The 26,661-nt window shown below is 36.8% G+C and overlaps 1 protein-coding gene across 2 annotated transcripts in view; it reads left to right on the forward strand.

Annotated features, from left to right (window-relative positions):
- The window catches only part of SLC12A7 (solute carrier family 12 member 7), a 74,484-nt gene that overhangs the window by 27,069 nt on the left and 20,754 nt on the right, over positions 1 to 26,661 (forward strand). For both annotated transcript variants that reach the window (XM_054192955.1, XM_054192956.1), the window contains exons 7-17: positions 1,782 to 2,023; positions 4,520 to 4,731; positions 9,639 to 9,806; positions 11,166 to 11,264; positions 11,972 to 12,029; positions 13,010 to 13,184; positions 16,430 to 16,548; positions 17,302 to 17,400; positions 19,616 to 19,735; positions 21,769 to 21,873; positions 24,146 to 24,314. In XM_054192955.1, coding sequence (XP_054048930.1) covers positions 1,782 to 2,023; positions 4,520 to 4,731; positions 9,639 to 9,806; positions 11,166 to 11,264; positions 11,972 to 12,029; positions 13,010 to 13,184; positions 16,430 to 16,548; positions 17,302 to 17,400; positions 19,616 to 19,735; positions 21,769 to 21,873; positions 24,146 to 24,314 — 1,566 coding nt within the window. The remainder of the gene's footprint in view (positions 1 to 1,781; positions 2,024 to 4,519; positions 4,732 to 9,638; positions 9,807 to 11,165; positions 11,265 to 11,971; positions 12,030 to 13,009; positions 13,185 to 16,429; positions 16,549 to 17,301; positions 17,401 to 19,615; positions 19,736 to 21,768; positions 21,874 to 24,145; positions 24,315 to 26,661) is intronic.

Raw genomic sequence — 26,661 nt, forward strand, 5'->3', positions numbered from 1 at the left:
ATTACTGCTAGCTTGTGAGGTCTGATCTATATTAACAACACTAGCACTGTGTCACATTGTGGATTGGATTTAGTGCACTGTTCTCCCTACTTAAGAGGCATGCTGTTTTTCTGTATTGCTAATAAACATGTATGGAGTTCAGCTATGGAATTTAGCCTCCCAGGATGGGAGGCACACCTCAGACCAGAATGCTGTCATAGCCCCAGTGCACAAGTATTGATTTTTATTTTTTTTTTTTCCTCCACTGGGACATGGATTATTTGGAGGGGCAAAAATCAGGCATCTGCCTGTGGCTTTCCCCAGCAAAGGCTGTTAACAGCAGGGCAACAAAGCACACCTTCTGGAGTACCTCCATACAGAGACTGATACTTCTGCAACATCACAATGGAGACGATTTTTTAATAACAATACGTAAATACTCTGTAATCATTTTTTCATTTTGCTTTTTAGTTTTCTTTCATGGTGATGTGATGATTTTCATCTCTTATTGCATTCTAGTAAATATTAATTTACTAGATTTAAATTTAATTTTAAAATTTAATTAATTCTTTACTAGAATTTTCTTTAATTTAAGTTGCCTATGTCTGTTTTTGGATTTTGGTTCTGAACATATCAGGATAGACTCCTACTCAAAGTTTCTTCCTGCCTTTAGAAGGATAGTCAGTTCAGCAGTTATTTTAGAGGAGTGGAATTGCATCAAGTTTGAACTTGAGAATCTATCTGCATCTTTCATTGCTGGTAAGACATGATACTCTGGAAGATGTTCTTTGGTACTTAAAGTTACTGGCTGTTATTCCGTCCACGCCTAAAGAACAGGAAGATGAGTTTTGCTGACAGTAAATAGAGCTGCTTTAGATAAAGAATCAAACAATCTCCCCTAATAGCTGAGCAGAGTCTTTTTTGTAAAGGTGTTAGAAATAGGAATAAAGATATCTTTATTATGTAGTATAGTGCAGAAATGTCTCACAACTATAGGTCAGAATTTGTCTTTTCATTTGCATTTACCAGTGTGAGTCCTATAAGCTGTGCTGCCAGCTTCTTTTCAGGTGGAACCCAGAACAAAATTATATGAAATTGAGATCTCAAAGAGAATCCTGTTTGAAATTACAGTAGTTTAAAATGTCTATTTTACCACAGGACTAAGCTTTGTCTCACTAATCTTAAACTGTGCAGTTGCAAATTCAGATTAAAAATTAAGGTAAACTCACCATAAAACATTTTTCAAGGTACGATGTTTAAGGTATGTTTCTTGGAATTTTATTAAATATAGTGCAGGGACTATAGTACTGAAAACACTTTTAGTTTATTATTATGGTTTTGTTTGGCTCTTCATGTTTTATTTTAATCAACGGAATTATTTATCAGGAAATGCTTCAAATGAATCTAAGGATATATCTGTTTTGAGCTGAGTGTTTGAGCTAGTTTTTTGTTTGTTTTGTTGTTGTTTTGTTTTCTTTCTTTTAATTTTTGTCAGTAGCCCCCCTGCCCAGGTCTTTAGTGTTTTTTGCCTGTCTGGCAGTGACATGACTTTGAAGAGTGGAAACTCTTAAAGAGAAGCTGGATCAAAAGCAGTACCTCATTCTCAAAACTCGTTTCTGGTCATCCCTGCCGCCTCCTTCCTTTTATCTCTATGCTTTCGAAATGCCTATGTATTCTGGTTGAACTCTTTTGTGAAAGAATAAAACTGACAGTGTAATAGAAGATTAGTTTTTGAAGTTCAAGTAAATGATTTATTAATAAAATGTTATTACGTATATGATAGTTTGCCATATCTTTTGCAGACCTACATTTCTCCAAGTGCTGCTATATTTAAAGCAGGAGAGGTTGGTGAAGAAACAGAGGCTATGCTGAACAACATGAGAGTTTATGGAACATGTATTATCACTCTGATGGCCATAGTAGTTTTCGTGGGAGTAAAGTATGTCAACAAACTTGCATTGGTCTTCCTTGCCTGTGTGATTCTTTCTATCATTGCCATATATGCTGGAGTTGTTAAGACTGCGTTTGACCCACCTGACTTTCCGTAAGTGCAATATCTTAAAGTACTGCGGGTTTTTTAAATTAAAAAAACCCAAAAAACAAACTGGGGGGAGGGAATAACTACTGTAACCATTTAATGTTTTAAGATAAACTTCAAAATACAAGCACTTTGGCTTCAATAGTAAGTTTTATGTGTTTTAGGCAATTATGTGCTCATTTGTTATTCTGAGTTATCTATCTGAAACTTTCATTGTTGATAAGACATGATACTCTGGAAGATGTTCTTTGGTACTTAAAATTACTGGATGTTATTCTATCCACACCTAAAGAACAGGAAGATGAGTTTTGCTGACAGTAAATAGAGCTGCTTTAGGTAAAGAATCAAACTAAAAACCTATAGAATAAAGTAAAAACTTCAAGAAAACATTCTAGCTATGACCCATGGTTATGATAGAAACATACTTTCAAACTTTCTTTGTCATGAGGAAATTTTTGAAACTTCCATTTCTCCCTACTCAAAATTGAGACACTGCAGTGTTAAATTTACAAGTATTTGTGAAGGCTTTCTACCTTCTTGTTGACAAAAATTAAATTTAATTTTTGTCACACGTGAGAGGCTTCTCGACATCTTTGGCTTGTGCCTTTCCTAGCTCACTAATAATTATTTCCTTTGTCCAGTGTCCAGTTATCAGCATGTGAGTTGTATTTTTGTGTATCTCTTCCTGTTTGGAGAGAAAACAAAATGATACTACTTAACAGGTGAACAAAAGTTAGCAGACTGTTCCGCTGTGAAGCGCCATCTGTTATGCAGGACCAAAGTTATCCTTTACTGTGTGACTGTTACAGATACTATAGTACTTAGAAGTGTGTGGATGGTTGCATTACAAACTGAACATTAAAGCAGTATTCATGGAGTGTACTGTAAAATGGTATCAAGTTCTCTATTGAAAAAATATAGTGTGTTCAAAATTGACATTTCTGAAGAAAACTTGAATTTCTAAGAAACCGTAACTTCTAGTAGGGAAATACTTAAATCATTCAGTCACCTATATAGGTAAAAGAGGGTTTATCTGTATATGTAGGACAGGTAAGATTTATTACCAAGTTTCTGGAAGCCTTGTCTATAGCTACTACTTTGATATATTATTGCTTGGGCAGGGGTGGGGAGGGAGAAGGGTTATCTTAAAATAAATGTAGTCGTTCAGATTTTCGCCCATCTGTCTCAAAATGGGAAATTCAAGTGTGGTTTTATATTATGGCAAAGCTGATCTGGTGGTAAACCGGTGACCAAAAAAACCAGCTTCCACTTATCTGGTTAGTTGAGTTAGCATCACTAACCTGTATTAGCTTTGGCCATTGTATAGGTGGTAAAATAATTTACCTCATCTCCCAGTTGGATCAAACTGGAAGAAGTTTCCGTGAGTTGAGTCAATTCACCCTGCTGCTATAGGGTCACCAAATCAATAGCAATTAAAAAGGAAAATAAGCAAGGCAAGTGGCAAGATGATCTTTCTCGCAGCAGCTCTCTGTTAAGTCTGCTTGGTTTCCGTGTGATGCCATACCCTGAAGCTGTACTGGTGTACTGTACTCTTCTTGAGGCATCTATTCTTAATTCCTGTCAGAAATGGGATATTGCGCTAGGTCAATATTCTGCTTGGCTTAGTATACTTGTTCTAATGCCAAAATGGTATGTTTTTACTCTTTGTTATCAGCTTAACTGAGCTCCTTCAGATGTATTAGATGGGTGCTAAGTGTTCTTTGACTTACCTGCCTAACACAAATGTTTTATTTCATGTTCTGTCTTTCGTCTTTGTAGATACTATATATCACTTCATTATTTAGCAAGCCTGGAATAGATGTCTCCTAAACATCTTTTGTGTAGCTTACCAAAGAAACTTTCCTAGATCCTTAATAGTTTTTGCTGTTAGGAATTTGCTTTTTTTGCAGACTATTCTGAGTTTTCTCATTTTCTTTTGTTTCTGAGTGTTTTAATTGCTTCCTGCCATGTGATTCTTTAATTTGTACTCCCATCAATGTTTTTAAATTTTGCTGTTTAACCCTCCTGGCTCATTTCCTACCTCTTAGATTTTAATGTTTTTGAGGGCCATCTAAAATATTTATTTGCTAGAAAAGGGCATGACATACTTGCTTAATCTTACTTTTGTATTTTCTTGGTCAGGCTTATCGTTACATTAACTATTACTTAATTTCACTCCTCTCTTGTAGGACTGAACGAATCACAAACTCTGTTATTTAGTGGCGCAGCTGCTTCAGTTGACTGTATTTTCCAAAGAACAAATCAGAATGCAAAATAGCTATTAATAGCTTAAAGTAGAAATGTTTGATTAGTGTTTTAAAGATTATTGATGATAGTTCTTTATGCAGAGGCTCTATACTGTTTTAGTAGATGTAGTGTAGACCATAAGATAGGTACTAGAAGTAATGGGTTTCTGAAGTCTAATGGACAAAAAACAGTTTAATGCACAGCACTGTATTGAAGGATCACCATGATTTTGTTGTGTTTTTTGTTTGTTTATAGTATCTGTCTCCTTGGAAACCGTACATTGTCAAAACGCAGCTTTGATGTCTGTGCCAAATTTACTGAAAGCAATAATGAAACAAAGACTACAACTTTGTGGCGCCTGTTCTGTGATAGTTCTTTGCTTAATGCTACATGCGATGACTACTTTAGTCTCAATAATGTAACAGAAATTCAAGGGATTCCAGGAATAATGAGTGGAGTCCTAACTGGTAAGTTGGAAAGCACAGTGATTTAAAAATTTTTGGACACTATTAACTTGGCCTGTAGCTATTCAGTAATATAATGGTCTAGTCTGTTGCTATTCTTTTACTTCTTATCTGTTTGTGTGAAAGATTGCTACTTAGAGCATGTTTCTTCCTGTGAAGTTTCCATCTTGTTTTAGAAGCTTTGTATCAAACTCTTTACTTCATGGGTCATTGGAGTTTTATAGGCACTCTTTCAAAACCCGTTGTTCCAACAAAAAAAAATAAAATAGGAAAATGTTTATCACAGCTGTTTTTTTCCAAAATGTGTAGCTCTTTTGTATGCCGAATACATTTATTTCAATAAGCTGTTCATTAATACATTCTCAAACACTCCTGAAAGAGAACTTATTTCCAATTTACAGGTGGTGCATTGAGGAATGAAGTCCTGTGGCTTGTCCAATATGACATAGCAATTAGTGATGGGTTTGGAGAAAAGCAGTCTTTCTAGCTTCCAGTCTAGCATTTGGACAGGAGATGTTCTATGAAGTGTATAGGTTTTCTTCTGTTTACATTCCTGTATAGTTGTGGGAGCTTGGGATTACAAGTGCATTGGGTCATAAGATTCATTTTGAGCATGCAGTGGATTGTATTGTATACAAACAAATAATGCTTCCAGGTATGAAATGGATGTTCTGATACCTCTCCCCTGCTTCCCCTTAAAATAAAGTTTGATTTATGTGAATATGCAACTCTACATAGGGACACTAGGCAATCACTACTACCATAGTAATTCAGTTTAAAATATCAAACATAAAGTGTACAAATACATAAAAAGATACTAGATGAAGCATAGGCTTCTCTGAATATAAATTTGTATGATTTAAAAAAAACACACTCAACTTCCTCAATGAAAAATGAAATTTTCTTTGATTGAAATGTTTGTTACAAGAAATGTGACTTAGGGTTTGTTCAATGCATTTTATAATTTACCACATGCGTATCTACATTTTTTCCTGAGTATTTTTACATTTCCTGCCCCAGCTCAGAAGACAACTGTACATTCTAATTTTTTGCTACAGTGTAAGCTTTACACTGCTGCTTTGGTTTTGGAGGTTTCAGGCTGAGTAATAATATTCCCTTTGGAAAAATGTGCTTTGGTTCTGTTCACTGATTAATACTTCTGTTTGAACTAGCACTACTAGCACTAAAAGTACATTTCACTATTCTACTGCCACATAATGCTAAAATGTCTAACAACCATTGAGAGTCTGCTGAAAGCTCAGCGTGAGGGATACACATTCTGGTGTCCATCGCTTGATGCTTACTTATAGCGAATTTCATCATTGCATTCTGTTCAGTCAGTCTGATATGGCTTTTCTTGTAGCTATTTGCAGTCGCTTTTGCTTCTTCAACTTTGATAATTAAGTATTACCAGTAAGCTTTCTCATCTTTCTCATCTAGCTACTAGCTCCTTTTTCCAGGCTGTATGACTGTGCTGGAAAGCACTGGTTACATCCTGTCACTGATTCTTGTGGAACTGACTGATGGCTTTCCTGTATTATAAAACCGTATTTACACTTACTCTTACCTGTTGCTTTCTGTCTTTGAACCATTTTTTGTACATGTGAGGAGTTTTCCTCTTATCCTGTGGCTACTCTAGATCCCTTGGGTGAGGAATCTCAAAAACATGAGAAATCCAGGTGACTGAATTAGGTGGATTGCCTTTGTTTGTTTCCTTCAAGGAGCTTGAATACTTCTGACAACTTTCTCTTACAAAAGCTATGCTGAGACTTCCCCAGTTCCTCGAAACTCAAGAAGAAACCATGGACAGATGCTGGTTTTGTCAGAACTCAAAAGATAACACCCGTGTGTCTACTAATTCTCTCCATTACTAATGTTGCTATCAACTATGTGCAGGTGCTATTTGTGAGCCTTTAGTTTTCTGATCTCTCTGAAACTCTCTTTAAGTTGGCCTCATGTTTGTCATGTTTCAGTCCTTGGATAGCAATATGATTTCAGGTAAACTCATAATTATCACCTCAGGTCTTTCTGTATTCTTGGAGGTTCAGCCTGAGTACTAATTTTTTGCTTTTGGAAAAATGTGCTCTGGTTCTGTTTGCTGATTAACATTTCTGTGAACTAGCACTACTGTATAAAAGTGCATTTTGCTATCCTAGTGTCACGTAATGTTAAGACTAAATTAAGTGGATCACCTGTCCTGCTTGCTGAGTATGAGCACATGTTCTGATATCTGATGTAAACTTGAACTTGACTGGCAATGATTTCTCAAAGAGGATTGTCCTCCACTGGTGCCGTATGTTCTGCTTTGTGTGAAGACTTTGCTACTGCAGACTCTGCACATCTAAGTCTCTTGAGCTGTGACTGGGAATACTCAGATATCATTCCTGGGTGTCTCAGGAAGCGTGTGCTAAATCCTCACACCATTTACTGGGTACTTACATACAGTACGTATGCATCTCTTAGACCAATAATAATGGAAGGTGCATAACGATAATAAATAATTCTACAAATAGCTGACCAAACCTCCTCGTGACTGTGGCCCTAACAGCAATGAAATAATTCTGGACGCAGCTTTCATTGACATCATTCTGCTTCATGGTAACATGTTGTTGGGTTAGATAAGTTTTATCAGATCTTGTATATGTGTCCCTAAATGTTGCTAGAGGAACCTCAGCAACTCATGAATGGTCCTAAAAGGAGAACCTACCTCCTCACAAATGTCTGGACTCTTCTGAAAAGTGACCCTTTTTCCTCACCCTAGCTTTCAAGTCCACTTGGATTATCACTTTTGGGAAAATGAACTTAGGAAACTAGTGTAACAAAGCTATGTGTGACATCTTACAAAAGGGGAAAGTGATTTCTATTTTACAAACTCTCAAAGCTAATTTTACCCACTCCTGCTGGAGTGCACACTTCCACAAGTAGAGTTATATGCATTGTAGTGCTCAGGACACTGTCACTTCTGTGTCATACTGAAAAAGGACACAGGCTATTGAGTCCTCATTAAGTATTTAGTGCTTTTGGCAATGATGAATTGATTTTTGGACTCTCTTTATGCTCCATAGGGATTGGATGCTAATTTGGAGATCTTGCCTTGTTTCATGTCACTTCTCAAATCTTTGCTAAAATTCCTGAAATTTGCAACTCTTGTTTCTTTTATGCTTTTTTTTGTATGTCTTCAGCATTCTCTAGGCCGGTTTGGTATTTGTCTTCATTTGAATGAACTAACACACATACCATTCTGTAGCAATTAATACTTTCTTTTTAATCGTTGTTCTACTGTCTCTTATGTTTCTCATGCACGCTTCTGTATATGCTTACAGATTGTAAGATTTCTGTTACAAATCTGGATATGAGTAGCCTATCTTTGTCCACTTACAGAGATTCAGATTCAATCTCTTATTGTGCTCAAGGTAATCTTTTGCTGTTGTGAAGGCTTAGAATACTGTCCTTAATTCCCTTAAGTTGTACTGGATGGCTGAAAACTGGCTAACAGATCCATTAACCTGGCAGTGCATGGGAATTGTTTACTTCTGTGGTGTAAAATCCTTTGTCTCTTTGACAGAATGGGAGAGTATCTACTTTGTTTTCCCCACGTGGGACAAGACAACTTGTCTCTTTTTAAAATAAGAATGTGTTGAACGTTCTCATCGTCTTGTCAAGGGGCACAACCAGTGTTTCCACAAATGTAAGCTCTCACAAAGCTACTGATACTTCGACCTGTCAATTTTCATAGAACAAGCATCCTTAGTTTGTTGGGGAGTTTGAGGCACATTCTACTGGTTTTTTGGTGTGTGTTTTTTTTTTTTTTTTGCTTATCAGTTCTCTTCTGGAGTCTGGTTACTCTGCTTATTGTCACTGTATGGAATACCTTTGTCATGAACAGCTGAGTCCTGAACTGTTGTCCAGGGTTATTCTTTACAGCAGGCCTCAAAGAACTCAAGTTACTGCTAAGTAGGATTTCTTTTTTGATCTGCTCCTCAGAATATAAGAACAAGAAATATGAATACATGCTAAAAATTGTCTGAACCCAGAGATAGTTCCCTTGTTTTTTTAACAATACATCCATATGTCTGTGCAATGTAAAAGGGCATTCTACAAATATATTTTAGTTTTATTCTATGACTAAGTCTTTTTTTTTTAATCATAGAATGGTTAGAGTTGGAAGAGACCTTAAAGATCCTCTAGTTCCAGCCCCCTTGCCATGGGCAGGGACACCTCCCACTAGACCAGGTTACTCAAAGCACCCCATCCAACCTGGCCTTGAACACTTCCAGGGATGGGGCATCCACAACTTATCTGGGTAGCCCCATACAGTGTCTCGCCACCCTCACAGTAAAGAATTTCTTTCTAATATCTAATCTAAATATCCTCTCTTTCAGTTTAAAACCATTACCCCTAATCCTATCACTATGCTCCCTGATAGAGTCCCTCACCAGCTTTCTTGTAGGCCCCCTTTAAATACTGGAAAGCTGCTTTATGGTCTCCCCAGAGTCTTCTCTTCTGCAGGCTGAACAACCCCAACTCTCTCAGCCTGTCCTCATAGGAGAGGTGCTCCAGCCCTCTGAATGTCTTTGTGGGTCTCCTCTGGACTTGCTCCAACAGATCTATATCCTTCTTATGTTGGGGGCTGGCTCCAGAGCTGGATGCAGTATTCCAGGTGGGAAGAGAATGGAAGAGGAAATCTTGTATGACAAATCCCATACTGCATTTCTCCTGGCATACAACGCAGATGTCCACCAGTTACAATTGGTATCGATTGTATTGCTGCTGTCTTGTTGGATTTATAAGGAAATGTTGGTAAACATCATGATTTTTGTGTAAGAAAAGCTATCTGAATCATAAGATTCTCGCTGCTTAATATCCTGAAACAGAGATGACACTGGCTCTTGGTTTTTTCCCCCTTTTAGATAATCTGTGGAGTACTTATTCAGAAAAAGGATCAATAGTTGAGAAAAAAGATCAACCATCAGTTGCCGGATCAGAAGAGACTAAAATGGGTGGACTACCTTACGTTTTTACAGACATCATGACCTATTTCACAATGCTTGTAGGGATTTATTTCCCATCTGTGACAGGTAGATACAACTATTTTTGAGTGAGGATGCGTACTTATAGCTGAAAAAAGATTATTTTTTGTGTGTGAATGCTTATTGAAAACACGTCATATTTCTGGTGCTAGAGAGATATAGCTGGTGGCTGGTCATTTTAAGGGGCATTAGGACTTAAACAAGGAATCGGTTTAAGTGCTATTTTCTATGTCTGGAAAGAAGACAAAAGCTCCATGTGTTACTAAATGCTTATTCAAAATAAGGTGTGTACCTTTGTAATATTTTAATCCTCAAATGTATGAGGGAGCAGTTGAGAATTAAGATGACTGTTTCAGGATTCAAGCCGTGAGCTGCCTGTGACTTGTTTAAATGTCCAATAATTTTTTGCAGCTGTAATTAGTAGAGACTTTTTGTTAAGTTGAAAGGCTAGATTAGCTCTATATCATTTTCTTCAGGTCACATTTGACTGAAATAACAAGAAACACTTTTCTTCAAAAGTCCCAGCTCAATCAATTGTAATATCAAGTAACAAAACATAACTCTGACACGAAGTTGCAGCTGTGTTTGCTAGTAGAATACCAGGTGGAGATGTCTCTTCGTATTCTAGTCCTCCACTGTTCCCGTTTCTCTACTCCAGGCTCTCTTATCTCATCATATCCGAGTCTGTGATTACAGTTTCATGCTTTTGCACTGGAATGACTTGATATTACCTTCCATGTTTGGTTTTTTTGCCTCCAACAGTAGTCAGGGCAATTCTAAAAAAGATGGTAGAATTAGTCAGTTATTGTATGACTTTTTCCCTTCTGTCACAGTATGTGCTAGAAAATGTATTTTCTCTTGTTAGATTCAAACAGGGATGCATACATGTGGTTTCCTAAATATCCTTCTTGTACTTCTGCCTTCTCCTTTCTTTTTTGTTTATATATTTTTTTTATTACTTAGCTTATTGATTTGCTTTTGCATATCTCATTATGTATGGTCTGTTTAGTAGAAAGTTAGTGCATTTGGTCACACTGGCTAAAATTGCTAAATCCCCATTAGTTTATAACATCCATCCCCAACATCTTGCTACTCCTGTATATTTCCCCATTTTAAAATGTATTCTGAAGTTATATTTGAAAAATAACTTCCTCAATTTTTTTTATCAGTGTCTTTCCTGAGCTTTCTGTAATTTTTCAATCAACAATGAGTGGTAACACAAATTTCTGAACAAAATTAAGGTATAAATTGATGATTTGTGCAGGATTACAATACGCTTCTGTAGCCTGCTCCATTGGTAATGATGTGTTAAATCAGGCTTAAAGTTAAATGTTTCTAATCTATGAGATATTTACAGGAAGCTAGTGTTAATTGTTTTTATGACATAATAATTGGTCTCTTTCTAAGGCATTATGGCGGGTTCAAACAGGTCTGGAGATCTTAAGGATGCTCAGAAATCTATTCCTACTGGAACAATTTTGGCTATTTCAACTACGTCTTTTATTTGTATCCTTTATGCTGTGACTTTTTTTTTTTCCAGGATGCATTCTGCAGGTATAACAGTGTAGTTGTTTGTTTTTTTTTTTTCATTGAGAAGTCATTAGAGTTGCCTGAGTATAAAATGAGTGAAATCAAACTGAAAAGAAATATTTAATAATTGTCTAAAATATAAATACTATCTATAAATCTTATTTTAAAATATCAAACTTTACTAGTATGTGTAAATATTTTTGTATATTCTATTTGTGCTTCAAATTCCAAGATGTAATTGATGGTTTTAGTTAAGTGATGTAGAGGTTTTTAGCATCATGCTTCATTTGGCAGATTGCTTTGTTGTTATATGCGGTATAACAAGTGAAAACGTTAGAGCGAGCTACCAGCAACAGAAATCGTTAGTCCTTTAATATCTAGAAGACACAAATGCTTATTGTATGAGAAAATGTCAGTTCTGTTGCATGATGTACGAACGGGCTACATCCAATACTTCACGGATCAACTGTGCATCAAATGCAGTTGTTGAGAATATAAACTAAAAAGCTGTAGCAGGGAAGAGCTGAAACAAACAACCACAAAACAACAACTATCACTACCCCATCCCCTCACTTCATTGTCATGGATGCTTTCGTTTCATCCCTAACTGAAAAATTACGTGTTTTCTCCCTATGTATGTGATTTTTTTTTATACTGTAATGTTCCTTCAGTCTCAGTAATAGATCTCTCCTGTATAGTGTTGTTTGGTGCCTGTATAGAAGGTGTGATATTAAGAGATAAGTAAGTCATATTCAACTTCTAATTTTACAGGGAGTGTGTATGATCATGGGTTATATTAATAGGACTTATTAATGGCTCTTTTGGGAAATTTTTCTTTTGCTTAGGTTAAAACTGGAGGGAAAGTCTGTCTGTTAAACTGAGATGGCTGCAGAAATGGGTCAGGTTATCAGGCTGCATCCCTTCAAGAAGTAGAAGCAGAATATAAGATTAATGTTTGACATGCTACTGTCCCTAATAAAATGTTCTTGAGAAAGAAAATAATAGTATTTTTGGAGCTGACGGGTGGTGGTAAGGGGAGTGTTAGTACTTTGAGAGAAGAAGCTTCTGAGGAACAAAGACAGAAAAATATTTTTGACAGTTACAAGACAAGGAGAGTTCATGAGAGAGACTGCAATGTACCATCAGGCCTATAATTTCCACTGGATGTATCACTATTTTTTGCTTTTAAAAAAATCAGTTGCAGGTCAGGAGTCATGTCAGTTTTCACCCATGTGAGTATCCTGAGGGTATTTGAGGCACGTGAAGTGTGAAGGGAATAAATGGAATGGAGATAAGCATGAACAGACCCTCCAGATTTTGATAGATTTCTCCCTTAGGAGAAGTTGACTTGGCCAAGATTAATCTGTTGTCAGGTTTCAGATTTGTTTCCTTGCTGGTGTCCATTTCTCTCTAATGCCCAAGTTTGCTTTTAGTGATGAAGCAGTTCATTCTGTAAAGTTTGCCAAGGTCCTGATGACTGCTGCATGTCTGCTTAGAGGCAGCATTTATAACGAATCAATTATAATACATTTTCTTTAAAACAGCAGAATAAAGATAATTGGTTGGTTGGGAAGTCCTGTAGTGCATGCTGTGACGTGGTGTTTGTTGCTGAAAAGTGCTGTTGTCCAAGATTGAAGTGTGGGTGTTGAAGCTATACTAAAAGTTATTTTAATTCTTACTGACTTTTTTCCTTTTTTTTTTCTTTTTTTCCCCTCACTAAGGTTTGGAGAAGCCGTGAATGGAAATCTAGTGGTTGGTACACTGGCCTGGCCTTCTCCATGGGTTATTGTGATTGGTTCATTCTTTTCAACATGCGGTGCCGGTCTCCAGAGTCTCACTGGTGCACCCCGTCTGTTGCAGGCCATTGCAAGAGATGGGATTGTACCGTTTATTCAAGTGAGACTTTTTTCTTTACAGTACTTCAGATATGGCTTATATTGTGACAGAAAAATAAGGCGTTATTTCTGCTATTCCTGTAGAACTGTGAGAGAAAGATTTGGTGCTCAGTTCTAATTGTGTAAAGCAATAGATCAAGCTATTGTAGGACAAACTTTGAACTTGGATTTCTGCGCAATGCTATTTCATTATTTTTGTTCTTAAACATAAAAGTTAGTGGCTTAAAACTGAGAATACTAGTTTTCTATAAATAGAATTAAATGAACTGAGAAGCAGCTAACAACTGAACTTCTTGACTCCAGGCTTTGTTTACAACTTGTATATGTGAACAGAGTTGATTTAATCTCACTATGGAACTGCATGAGACTTCTCGTATCATAGAGATACAATTCTAATTTTTATTCATTTTGTTTTAAGGTAAATGAAGTCAATAAAGATGTAACACGTCACCATAGAATTCCATCCCATGACTCCAAATATTAAGATTTTTCTGACATACTTCTGAATGTTTTCAGAATAAATGAGATTTTTCTCAAAGGAAGTCAGTAAGGGAACTGGCAAACAGAAGCAAAGAGAACACTTGCTTTTAACACAATTGCTGGGCTGCATCTGTAAAAACTAGACAACTAGACCTGAGTTAAAAATAAAGAAATAAAATTCCAAAAGATTATAGTGTCTAGAGAGCAAAGCTGTGATTTCTGAGGTGAAGTCTGGAGTTTGAAAGCTTACCTCAAATTGCCAAGAATAGCCAACAGTTGCACAGCACAATGATAACCTACCTAGAACAGGTTCAAGTATAAGAACCAGGATTATTTCTGAGTAACTGAATATTTTGGGAGAAGAGTTAGGGGACAGTTGTCAAAATTAGAACACAGAAAGAAATTGCAGGTAGCACAGACACTGAAGGACTGAATTTAGGAGAATAGGCTGTTCTGTGTGGAGAGAGTCCTGAGGATGATTTGGAACACTTGATTGTTTCTATATATCTCTTTGGGATTGTGATACCTAAATTACATGACGAAACTTATGTTTGGGTAAAGTACGGAATACATACACACGAGATGCTGTCTCGCATCTAAGGTCGGTGTAGTATATCATATTAAAAATGGGCTATTACTCTTGGTGAATAAACTCTATTCAGAGATACCTATAATCCATTGTCGGTGAGGGCTATGTATAGAACAGCAGCTTGGTTTAGTTCGTGAGTTTGGGGAAAGCCTACAATGAGCGAACACATTGATGTGTGAATTGAGGAGAAAATTCCTCAGCTAGGATGTGCTTAGACTGTTATAAGTGATGGGTTAGCTGGAGAATTCGAGTGGGATTGGAGGGGGGGTGTGTGTGTGTAACATCTGAGGAGGAGGGAGATGTGCAGAATATGTGGTAATGGGGAAATAGGAGAGGAAAGCACTTCTGTGAAGAGGGGGAAGGATTGTACATGGTTAGAGGACATGGTTGGAAAAGCTGAGAAGCAAAGCAAAATGGAAGAGGTAATGCTAGTGGCTTGGGGGGGGTGGGTTTTCTTCTGTGTTGTGGGTTTTTTTTTGTTGTGTGTTGAGTTTTGTTTTTAAAGGCAGATCATAATGCTGTTGCCAGCTTTTTTTTCTCAGTCTTGAATCACTTGGTTCCATTCTGCTGCTGCTGCTTCCCTGGTCTGTCTGCTAGTGCCTAGACTCAGTAGGGCTATATCCTTGATATTTTCTCTTATGTCCTTCTCTTCTCTTGGGCTGGAGGGGAGAATGGTCACCGTAAATGTATACTAGTATTGCTGGTGGGAGTTAAAAAGAGTTAAAAAGACAGCAGCTGCCACTTCTGCAGCTCCTCTGCTGCCTGAATGTTCTGCCAGCAGTACTTGCAGCAGTGCTACTGCTAGCAGGAAACGTAACTGCTGCATCTCCAATTCTACTGGCGTGAGCTGCTCGGCACTTACAGTATTGGCAACTTGTTCATTGAGAAAGTTACATCATCATTCCCTTGGTGTGGCAGAAGAGCATCTCTTCTACCAGGGCTAGAGAAAGATGATGAGGATGTACAAGAGTATCAGACATGCTGCTGCTTTATTTTACGGTTCAGAGCAGTGGCATGTTCCCTGGCTTGCAAAACCTCTACCTGTAAATGGAAGTAAATACACTAGGTAGGCTGGGGTGGGGGGACAGAATCATGATGGAGTTTGACTTGTGGGTGGGAAGGGGGTGTAACGCAATAAATTGTAAATGCTGGGTTGTATTGAGAGAGACAAATGAAAAATTTCACTTTTGCCCGAAGTAAAAAATTTGGTACTTGGTGAGAAGGTGACAGTATGATTCTCTCTTATCAGGGTTAGATTTGGAAGGAGTGAAGAATCGGAAGAAAAAAATTTACGTGGTTTGGGAAGTGAAGGAAAGGGAATCCAGGAGAAGCAGGATGTTTGAAGAGGAATTTGAGACTTGAAAAGGGCTTGCAGTTTTGGAGTAATATAGCTGCGTGGAAAACCAAGGAAATGAATGCAAGGAGATTAATACAGGGGCAAGAGTATGACATATTTAAGAAATAAAACAACATACTTGAAACATGAGCAGAAAAAAATGGCATTTTAATACAGGAGAAGGAAGATTGATGGAATACAAGAAGCTAGGGAGACGGTAATGAGAATGAGTGAAGTGAAGAACCTAGACATTTTGAAAGGAAGGCATTAAGGCACATGGGAGTGAGGGTTTAGCCTTTATAATTGTATGGAGGAGAATAAACACTACTGGAACTTCAGGTGAGGCGTTTTGCCATCTATCACCAGTATAGCTGGATAGAATTCTTTACCACATGCAAAATGATTTTTGGTAGGGCTCTGTGCAAGACCATGGGCTTAGCTAAGTTCTCTTTAAAGATCAATATATCTGCTTATAAGTACTGAGCTGACAGCTATTCTGTATGTTACAAAAAAATACTGCCCTCAGCTATGTTAGCTTTTTATAGACTAAACATAAATCCCCAATGCATGTGGATTTGAAGTTACTTAAGTTCAACAGCAACTGCAGTAGTACTTTAATGTTATATAGTCACTGCTTATTTTAGTAAATGTTTTTCTTATTGGAAGTGGGTGGTTTTGCAATTTTGTTTGTAGCTTTTTGTAGTATAGATTACTTCATTTTCGTTTGTAATTAGTGACTATTTTTGGTTCCAGTTAGAGTTAGTTTGCAATCTGCACCATATTTCATAAGTGTATGATGAACAGCTTTCCCTAATCTTGCTGTTTTCTTGAATTGAACTAGGTATTTGGTCATGGAAAAGCAAATGGAGAACCAACTTGGGCTCTGCTCCTCACTGCTGGTATTTGTGAAATAGGAATTTTGATAGCCTCATTGGACAGTGTGGCACCAATTCTTTCAATGTAAGTATGAATGTGGTGTGTTGGTGTTCTTAAGTTAAATATAATTTTATTTTTAAATTAACTAGGTAATGGTTTTTCTTTTTGAAATAACACATGCTAGACTTCATCTTCTAACAATTATATTCCTATTTGATCCTGGAGATGATACGAAACAACAAAATGTTTTGTCTGGAACTTATTTCTAGGCACAAAAGACCTTTTCCAGGACAGAGTTCTTGAATGCTAATAATAAAATGTTGAAAGAAAAACAGAGAAGGCCTCGATACTGTGTAAGCAGTGCTCAGAAACAGTGTAAATATACCTGTGTTATCAACACTGATTTGGTTACAAATCTATAACGTAAAATCATAGAAGGGCTTGGATTGGAAGGGACCTTAAAGATCATCTAGTTCCAGCCCCCCTGCCATGGGCAGGGACACCTCCCACTGGACCAGGCTGCTCAAACAGAGCACCATATGAGCTGCTATGAAGAAAACTAACTCTGTCCCAGCCGATGGGATACATCTATTGATTATCAGTTGTTTGCTACATTTTTTTTCTGAAATCTTTGTTTGAGACTCCATGTGATGCTAATACCATGTTTTGAGGCCTAATACTCTACAAGTATTAATTTAATGTACATCTTGTGTTCTGTTGGACACTGTGAACATGGCATACAAGTTCTTACGCCTCTTTGGATTGTGTTCAGCCTTTTAATGCAAATCTGTCTAGCTAATTTCCTATTGGAAAATGCTCTCTTTTTTTTTATAACAGGTTCTTCCTTATGTGCTATATGTTTGTAAATCTCGCTTGTGCAGTTCAGACGCTTTTACGGACTCCCAACTGGAGACCTCGTTTCAAGTATTACCACTGGTAGGGAACATTCCTTCATTCAGAAGAGTTAAAATTAATTATGCAGTCTTAAATTGTTGATGTTCTTACAAAATAGAACAAAAATTTCCTTTCTGATTTAAATGAGTTATTACATGATTCTGAATATCCTAACAGCGACATTTGTTTTCATGTGTTTGGAATAGGACTAGTAATAGCTGTGATCATGAAAATGTGGCTAACGTAGAGGATTTGGGAAGGGGCTACAGGATGACATTTAATATTGCTTATAAGCCAAGAGATCTGAATATGTGAGATGAAGATAAAAAAAATAAAATGTCTCTCATATGTAGATAAGGAGAAGTGGTAAAAAATTTTCAGGAAGGCTGATAAGACTTTTCACTACAGTTCATGCAAAAAAAAATAATACAAAACCAAAACTTGTACAGGGAAAAAAAATCTCATTTAATATACATCAGTTGGCTCTTTCAGTGATGTGATATTACTGTTTTTAAAATTCGTCATGCTTTAGACATTGCATTTGATAACTGCAGTAGACAAGTGGATACTTGACAAAGTCATAAAGGTCTAATATACAGAAAGTGTGGGTGTGATTTTTTTGGTTTAGTTTATTTTCTTTAAATGGCTGAAGAGTCCAAATATTTCAGACTAAGATTGGGAAACTTCTTTATTTTTTTTTTACCTCATGTTAAAAATACATACCCAGTTAATTGTATTGAGAAATTTTTAATGCTGAAACGCCTTGAAGTCTAGAGTGTTTAGGAGATAAGGCGGCCTGATTCTAGGACGTAAGAGTTGCTTATTACTTTCCTTTTAAAGAACTGAGTGAAAAGGAAATATCACAGTTTCAGCTCTGAAAAATCTTTTTTAATATGCTCACTAGGTGCTTACAAGTTTGGCACCTAAACCTCCAAATACATCAGTGCCAGTCTCCCAGTTTTATCACTGCAGACACCTAGTAGTATTTGCAACATGAAGGAAAACGGGGGGTTGCTGTCTTTTGGGGGCTTTTTTGTTGCACCTCCCCTGAATAATCTGATTGTGGAAGAAGCATAGTAGGAGGTACAAAGTAGCTTAAAAGCTAAGGCAGGTGGATAAGATGGATGGTAGCAAGAGGTACAGGATGGATGACAGTGAGGAAAAAAACCCCAAAGGGCTGTGACATGGCAGCAGCAGAATTAGTAACCATTTAGAAATAATTCTTTTTTATATTTTTCCCAGAGAGATCAGGGAGCCAACTGACTCGCTGTGTGACTTTGTAATCACTTCTAGCCAAAGCAGGTATCAGAATGCTTGGCCAGAACTGGGATGGGACTTTATTTTTTTTTGAGTGAAAGTGTTTGGCTGCATTAGTAAAGTTGGCTAAGTCAAGCATGAAAGAGTAGTTGTTCTTTTAGACAAATTACACTTAGATTCATGTCCTCATAACAGGTAGAAAGCATTTATTTGGTTTAAAACTGGATGCATTTGGACTCAAATACTTGTATGGTACTAAAGAAGCAAACTAAAGCTACCAAACGAAAGTTGGGTCTGCTGATGCTCTTTGTCAATACAGTGAAAGCTAGCTCTAATTTGGAAATCAGGTGAAAAGAAATCTGGGGTGTCGTATGTGACTAAAAGTATTCACAGAACTGTCTAGTTCTGAGCTGACTTACGCCTATCTTGAAATAAGTGTGGGCAAACCAGAAGTATAAACTTTAATCTGTAAATACTTCTGTAACTTTTTCAGTTCACAGTCATTCTTTCTTTATAGCCTTTGCAAGATTGTTGTCTATTCTTGTCTACTGATGTGTGTTCTCGCCTAAGAGACAGGTCACAATAGCAAGTGGAGAATATAATAGATGAGTCACACTTATTTAAACTAATCAACTATTTTTGCTGGAAGTAATGTTGTTTAGTATTGTTTGAGTTTGGTTAAATGCAAATCTAACAGTGAGTGATAGCAATGTGTTTTGAAACTGACCTTACTTGGAGGTACTGATAGAGTTTCAGAGCTGACAAAGGTAGTATATCTATTGTTAATATCTAGTTCAGCTGTATAATTTAAGTCACGCAAAAGTTTAGAATGTAACTTTTTTTTGTAAACTAAAACTGGGACAATGTATTTTTATTTGTATAGTAGCTATGAAATGGCCTTTGAAGAAGGCCTTACTGGAAGTTAACGGAAATAAGAAATTGACTTTGTAGAACGTTTGCATGCCTATTTAAAAAAATGGAAAAACATGATTTCTTTTAGGACTCTCTCATTCCTGGGGATGAGTTTATGTCTTGCCTTGATGTTCATTTGCTCTTGGTACTATGCTTTGATTGCCATGCTAATCGCAGGATGTATATACAAATACATAGAATATAGAGGGTAAGACCATATATCTTATTTATTCTATATTTAATATCTTTAATGTTCAGCAAAAAGTACTTCTGTATAAAATAGACACAACTGAAGTAATACAATTAAGAGTATTCCTTGAAACAAGGTAAGATGCCATCTCTTTAAGGGCTGTAAGTTTTCAGGTTCTAATTCCTCTGGAAGCTCTGTTGCAAAATTCTCCACAGACAGAACTGATCAAAATAAGAACCAATAAGGCTGGGAAATTTTCATTTGAGCACAGATTATGGTGTAAAGTTTTGGTACCTCAGAAACATCACCTTTTAATATCAAGTAGCAAATATTACATATCTGTTACCTTATTATTCACTTGACTGTAGCACTTCTTAGAATGAATGACACTGAACAATCCAGAGCACCCACTGGAAGTTACCTGTTTTCTGAAAGCTTAGATAATTTTTAAATTGCAACATGCTTTGCACTGTAGGGGCACATACAGAGCCACACATGTAAGAAATGCTGTGCAAGTAGGAGACTTAAGGAGTGTACTGAGTTAATTTAAAAAAATAAACAAACAAAAAAACCCAACAACAAAAAACAAACCACCAAAAAAAACCTCACCCAACAACAAAAAACCAAAACCTAACCAAAAAAATCCCAACTGAACAACATATCCAAACACTAGAGGTGATTATGATCAGTAGTGTGTGTACTTTCCCTTTCTGAAGAAAGATACCCAATGCTGAAAGATTATAGTCAAGAAAAATTGTCAAGCAGGAAATTGAAGCGAGGCCAGTTGTTTTGATGAGTTAAGCACACATCTTAAGGGGATCAGCTGGTATAAACTGCTCCATCTTTTGGGTTCTCCATCTTTTAATATCTCTCTTTCAAGATTAGATGCTTTCCTGGATTGTAACAGCTCCATTTACTGGGTTAATGATAAGGAAATTAATTTGCCTATTTTAGCCAGGAAGGTGGATCAGATGATAACAGTTCTGCTTCTGTGTGTGTATGTAAGTATGCACATACATCCAGATTCATATACAGGCTCTACAAATGTTGGCATGTAGCCAGCACATCTACCCTGTGCAAAGAGATTCTTTTTTGTGGAAATTTCTCTTCTCCTTGCCTTTACAAATGCAGGGGCTGATTTGGCAGTGGGGAGAAACTCACCCTGAAGCATTCTAAAAACTGCTGTGTGGAGAAAACCTCAGTTTTTATTTTAATTTTTGGATAACTAAGTAAAAGAAACTTATGTGACTGTGCTGCCTGTCAGGGTACATTTTAATTGCCATGTTGTTTTTAATCGCTTTTGAATTCAATTTGGCTTATTTCATCTAAATTTCAAAAGAAGGCTAGTGGTAACAAAGTTCAGTGAGAATTCGTGAGTAGAAATAAGAGGGAAGGAGGGAGGGCAAGGGAGGTGGATCCCTTGCTAATTAGAATCCCCACAGAGGAAAACAATGCGTTAGCCTAACCATTGTTTCTTATTTGGTTGGCCACCTCGTCTATAGCGTAGCTTTGTGTTGGGAGATAGAGGAATGGAAAATGTAGGGAGACTGAAAGTGGTAGGAGGGTGGATAAAGCTTTAGGCTCATCTGGGAGAGAAGCTGGGAAAGAAAGGAAGTGCAGAAAGCTGTATGTAGTGTGGTGTTGGGGGAGAACATATAACACACTAATCCATACAAAGTCAAGTCTTACTTATTCATTCTGTTTCTTTAAAACAATTCCTTTTAAGTAGCCCTCACTTATTCATTCTAGTGCTTAAAAGGCACTTGAGTAGTTCTCATGACTACAAAAAAGCTTTTGAAGTATAAATAAAATAGGCCATAATAAATATTATTAAATACTTACCAAATAGTACTCGTGAAGGTACCTGAGACTGCTTCACACCTTTGTATAGTCTTCCTTCTTGATTTAAATCTGCAAGATGAGTTTTTTCATGCATTCATGCAAAAAAGAGTGTTAACTTTTTATGCCCTTTATCTCTCACATGAGAAAATGTACTTAATTTGTATAACTAAACGGAACCCTGTTAATTGAATCTCTTCTGCACCCTGAAGAGCGGAAAAAGAATGGGGTGATGGAATCCGAGGACTGTCTCTTAATGCAGCTCGCTATGCTTTGCTTCGTGTTGAAGACAGTCCTCCTCACACCAAGAACTGGAGGTAAGCCCTATGCCTTCCAAGGTCACACAATTCCTGAAATATGTAAATCTATTGGAAATACTGCTGGTATAGTTAATGGCCAAAGTGAAATTCATAATTAAAATAATGTTTTAACTTGGGCATGGCAATGATGTTGTTGCAATAGTATTATTTTAGTGCAATAGACTGTGAGTTATGGTCAGCCAGTAATCAATTTTGCTAGAAATATGGGCAAACTAACTCAAACTTAAATCCATGTGGTATTGTTATAGTTTTCAAAAGTACATAAGAATTTTAGTGTTTAATTATTTACAGATTTTTGGATTCAAATGAACAGTTATCACTGAGTCCCACTGTCTCTATAGAAGAAATGCTTCAATTCCATAATGGTGGTTGGGTTTTTTTTGTGCTTCTGTCTATGTTCCTCCTGAAATTACATTGTATAAATATACAGAGGATCTGTTATTTATTTAAATTCTCTTTTTGGCAATTTTTTTTAATATAGGTTCATTTAATCATAACACTTTCTAAATTGCTTAGATATCATTAAAACAAAAATCTCACATTTGGTGTCCATTTGTATGTAATGGAGTTAGATGTCCGCTACTATTTTTGCAATATATTCTTTTTACTTGTTAAACTATTGATTTTTCTCAAAGCAAACACAAAAAATTACTTAGCATTTAAAAACAAAAGGACATTTGCACACTGTCACTTCTGATGAACGTAATGCAAATCAGAAGAACTCTGTTCAGTGGAACACGCCAAAAAGAAATTGTCAGTAATTTTGTGATACTATCACACAGCAGTGACTATAATTAAAGTATCCCAGAGTGCATGCACATGCAATGTTCTGTTGCCCTTCGGTGTCATGACATTATTACACCATTTGTCGTGGGACTGATGCACATAAGCAATTACTATGGAATACACAAGCCACAGCCAACTGTCGGAACACAGCATCTCAGAGACACAATGCAATGTAGTGTTGACTAAGAGCCTTCCTGTTAAATGTCTGATATCGCTTCGGTTCCAGATGAGTTACCTTGCTAGTGTGACAATGTAGTTGCTAGAACTGGACCTTCTTGTTATGTCTTAAACTGTGCTGGTTTTGAGGTGGGTTGTGTGCTCTGGCTCTTCATCGTTCTCTTGAATTTGTAGTAATGACAGGAAAACTATAAACTGTTGATTTGGTAAAAGTAATCAGGTTGGGTATTGATTAAAGGAATCAGAACGCATCCTCATCAAGTATGCAGTTGAAACTGAATTTGGAGTGCTATCAGTACAGTTAAGGGTATGACTGTCCTTCTGGAAGGACCTATGCAGGTAGAGCAATGGGTTGACAAGAACAGCATGAAAATCCAGAAGGACAAGTCCAGTACCTGGGCTGAGACATTCCCAAGGCTGGGAACCTGTTTTGGTGAAAAGGACCTGTGGTTCCCAGTAGATAGTAAGCCAACAGTGTGCCTTGTCAGTGACATGTTGGACTGCATCAACAGGAGCATAGCTAGTATATTGAGAAGTAAATATATTGGAAAATAATATTCGTGTTTGCTCAGCACTCTCTAGAATATGTCTAGATTATTTCATCCAGTTTTGGGCACCCTAATGTAGGAAAGACATCAATAAGCTGGAGTGAGTTCAGCAGGGGACCACTGACATGATGGTTGGGGCACAGGAGCATATCTCCTGTGGGGAGAGGCTGAGGGAGCAATGATTATTCAGCTTGGAGGAGGCTTAAGGGGAGCTTAAAAGCTGATATGACTAACTGGTAAGTATCCAATACCTAAGAAGACTACTGAGAAGATGGAATCAAGACTCTTCATAGCAGTATATGGTAGGAAAATGAGAGAACATGACCAAATTGAGAGAGAGAGATGATGTAATTAAGCATTGAAGCCATTACCCAGAGGCGATAATATCTCTGTCTCTGGAGATCTTCAACTGGATGGAGCTGTAAACAATCTGGTGTGCATTCAGTGCTTACCCCCTTGAAGCAGCAAGTTGCACTAGGTGACCATGGAAGGCTGATAGTTTTAATTCAATAATTTTCTTGGTAAAACTGTTCTTTAAGGTAGCTTTTCTGAATGATGGTATGGTGGCTCCTGTAGGAATTCTGTACCTAAAGTCTTGTTGCTATTGCAAATTATGACTGACTTGCTTGATAGGTGAATATTTTCCATTGAATTAAACACTTAATCTGCATTTTATTAATTGTTAATTTTAATTTTCAAATTCTTTCTTGCTTATGTATATGTGTGCTTTTAACTTTTCTTTTTTTTTTTTTTGGCAGACCTCAACTTTTGGTCTTGCTAAATTTGGATAGTGAGCAGTTGGTGAAACATCCTAGATTGCTTTCTTTCACCTCTCAATTGAAGGCTGGTAAAGGACTGACTATCGTGGGCTCTGTGCTTCAGGGAATCTACTTGGATAAAAGTACAGAAACTCAGAAAGCTGAAGAGGTATGTAAAAGCTTACAAACACTTGTAACTTCCATTAGTATTTAACTATTGAATCTGGATAACTCATATCTTGAATTATAACAGACTATTGTAAAGTATTGAATCAATTTTTACTTATCAGCACAATCAGTGATTATATATAAAGAATAGGTTGGTGTATGTGGCAAAATGTTTTATAAAATTTCCTAATAGGGTAAGACAACGCTGATACTTCTTAACTCTTTTTTTTTTTTTTGATATTTAGAGCCCTGGGTTCACAATCAAATTTATGTTCTTGAAAAAGCCGAGCGGTAGACTTTTTTTTTTTTTAACGAACTACTTCACAAAGAAAATGGAATTATTTAACAGAAATTTTAACATTTATCGAACAAATGCAGATGTGTTTGGCATAATTTCATACTCTGGATGTATACACGATATTTTCTGTGTTGTCCTAGAAATACATAGCAGACCTAGGATTAGGAGCCATCTTTGCTGGAATCCTACTCTGTTGCTTAACTCTAAACAGCATCTTTCTTGAGATCCCTTACTTTCTTTATCTTTTGTTTTTCTTTCCTGTTTATCCCATATCTCCAGAGAAGGTAGGATGAGGTAGGAAAAAATGGTAAGTTGTCATGTAGTTTAAGATGACATCTAACTGTGCTTACAAACACAAGTGAACTGAACTGGAATCTTTCTGTTTTTTCCTGGCAACTTGTCAGTGTTTGACTGTGCTACCCGATTGGAAACACATAAATGTTTTTGTGGGAAGCCCTTGAAAATACCTGAACTTAATTTTAAGTTGTCCCCTGAAGGAAAAGGGGAAGTTAATAGACTGAGTTTCTGAAGATCCATTGTTTGTACAGCTTGAACTTCCAATGCAAAGCAAGTTTCCCTTTTTGTTTACTCTTAAGCAACTTGTGTACTTTTGTTTAATCCAGTATTGGTGTAACTCAGATAATTTGCTTACCTATGCACACTTTCCTACTCCTAACATTATAGAGTGGGGAAACGTTTTTAGAAAATACTATGTTTCATGTATTGTATTGAATACCATTGAAAAATCTGTTGCCTTTAGAAAACTACTGTAAAGTCTACTCCAAAAGTAGGATGATTGCCATTATATCTTCCAAAATTGGTTAATATCTTCAATGTCGTTGAAAAGAGTATCAGTTGAAATGTCTGATATTTTGATCCAGGTTGTCTTCAAAGCTGTGTAAAAATGCCTGTGATTTTTTCAGACCTGGTATCTCTAAAATAGATCAGCATTTGAGATATCGAAATGCATTTAAAGCTAACTACCCTTTTTCTTACAGCTTTCTTTTTGATCCCTCTTGGTATTCAGTCTTGTCCCTAGTGGTTTTTAAAATAAGAAAGTATGAAGCCAGATGGCCTAGCTGTTATCACATGAAAAGGCTCCAAGAGAGCAAGCAGCTTGAAAACCTGGCTGAAAAAGTCTAGCAATGATCTGTTGTGAAAGTGATTGTTATTAAGCTGTTGTTATCAACGCGTGTGAGTAGAAAACAAGACCAAGAATACAATCAGGCCTCTGACATAAACCAAAGAAAAATCTTTAAACAGAAACTGCTTACCCATGAGGATTTGAAATGTTACCTATAGTTGGCTTAACTTGAAGTCAACTACATTTTTGAGGTGCAACAGGAATGAATTTAAGGGAGAGCTAATCTCCGGGTTCTCTAGAAAGTCAGGCCTGGTGTTAAGGTTAGGGAAACTGGTGCTTTTAAAATGGAAATTAAGATTAATTGTAAAAGTTTGAGCATCTGGAGGCCTCGCTGGCTTTGGAAAAATTCAACTAGAAAATGTTTCTAGAAGATTTTCAGGAAATCAAGATTTCTTCTGTCTGTCTCTTAAAAAGGAAAAAGCATCTATTTAAACTGATATGCCCTCGCAGATACTGTTTGCACGGTGGCAGACTTGTTACCTTTTCTAACAGGCTTGTTAGCTTTGCTACCAAATTCTCTGAAGACTTTTTTTTTCCCCCTCTACTAAACAGAATTTCTGATGTGAAGCCATGCTGAGCCAGTGCCAGACATTCTGTGATCAAATCTGTTCCTGATGGTTTTTGATAAGAATTTTGGTGCTTCCAAAATTCCAAATTTTGATGTACTGGTTCTTCCTTCTGAAACCATGCTGATCTCCCATACGAGTCATTGGTAATGATAGGATTTTGCATCAAAACATAGTAAATGCTAAAGCTGATGTTCCCTAGTCAACCTTAAAAGCATTTTGAATGCTACTTTTAAATTACTTGGTTATTTGTCTGTTTAAAAGAAGAGGGAGCCATCTTGAAACTAAAGGGGTGTGGGAGACTTAATCTAGTCAGTTTATCTTGTCATTATTCAGGAAG

The sequence above is a fragment of the Rissa tridactyla genome, chromosome 2 (genome assembly GCF_028500815.1).
Source record: "Rissa tridactyla isolate bRisTri1 chromosome 2, bRisTri1.patW.cur.20221130, whole genome shotgun sequence".
NCBI lineage: Eukaryota > Metazoa > Chordata > Aves > Charadriiformes > Laridae > Rissa > Rissa tridactyla.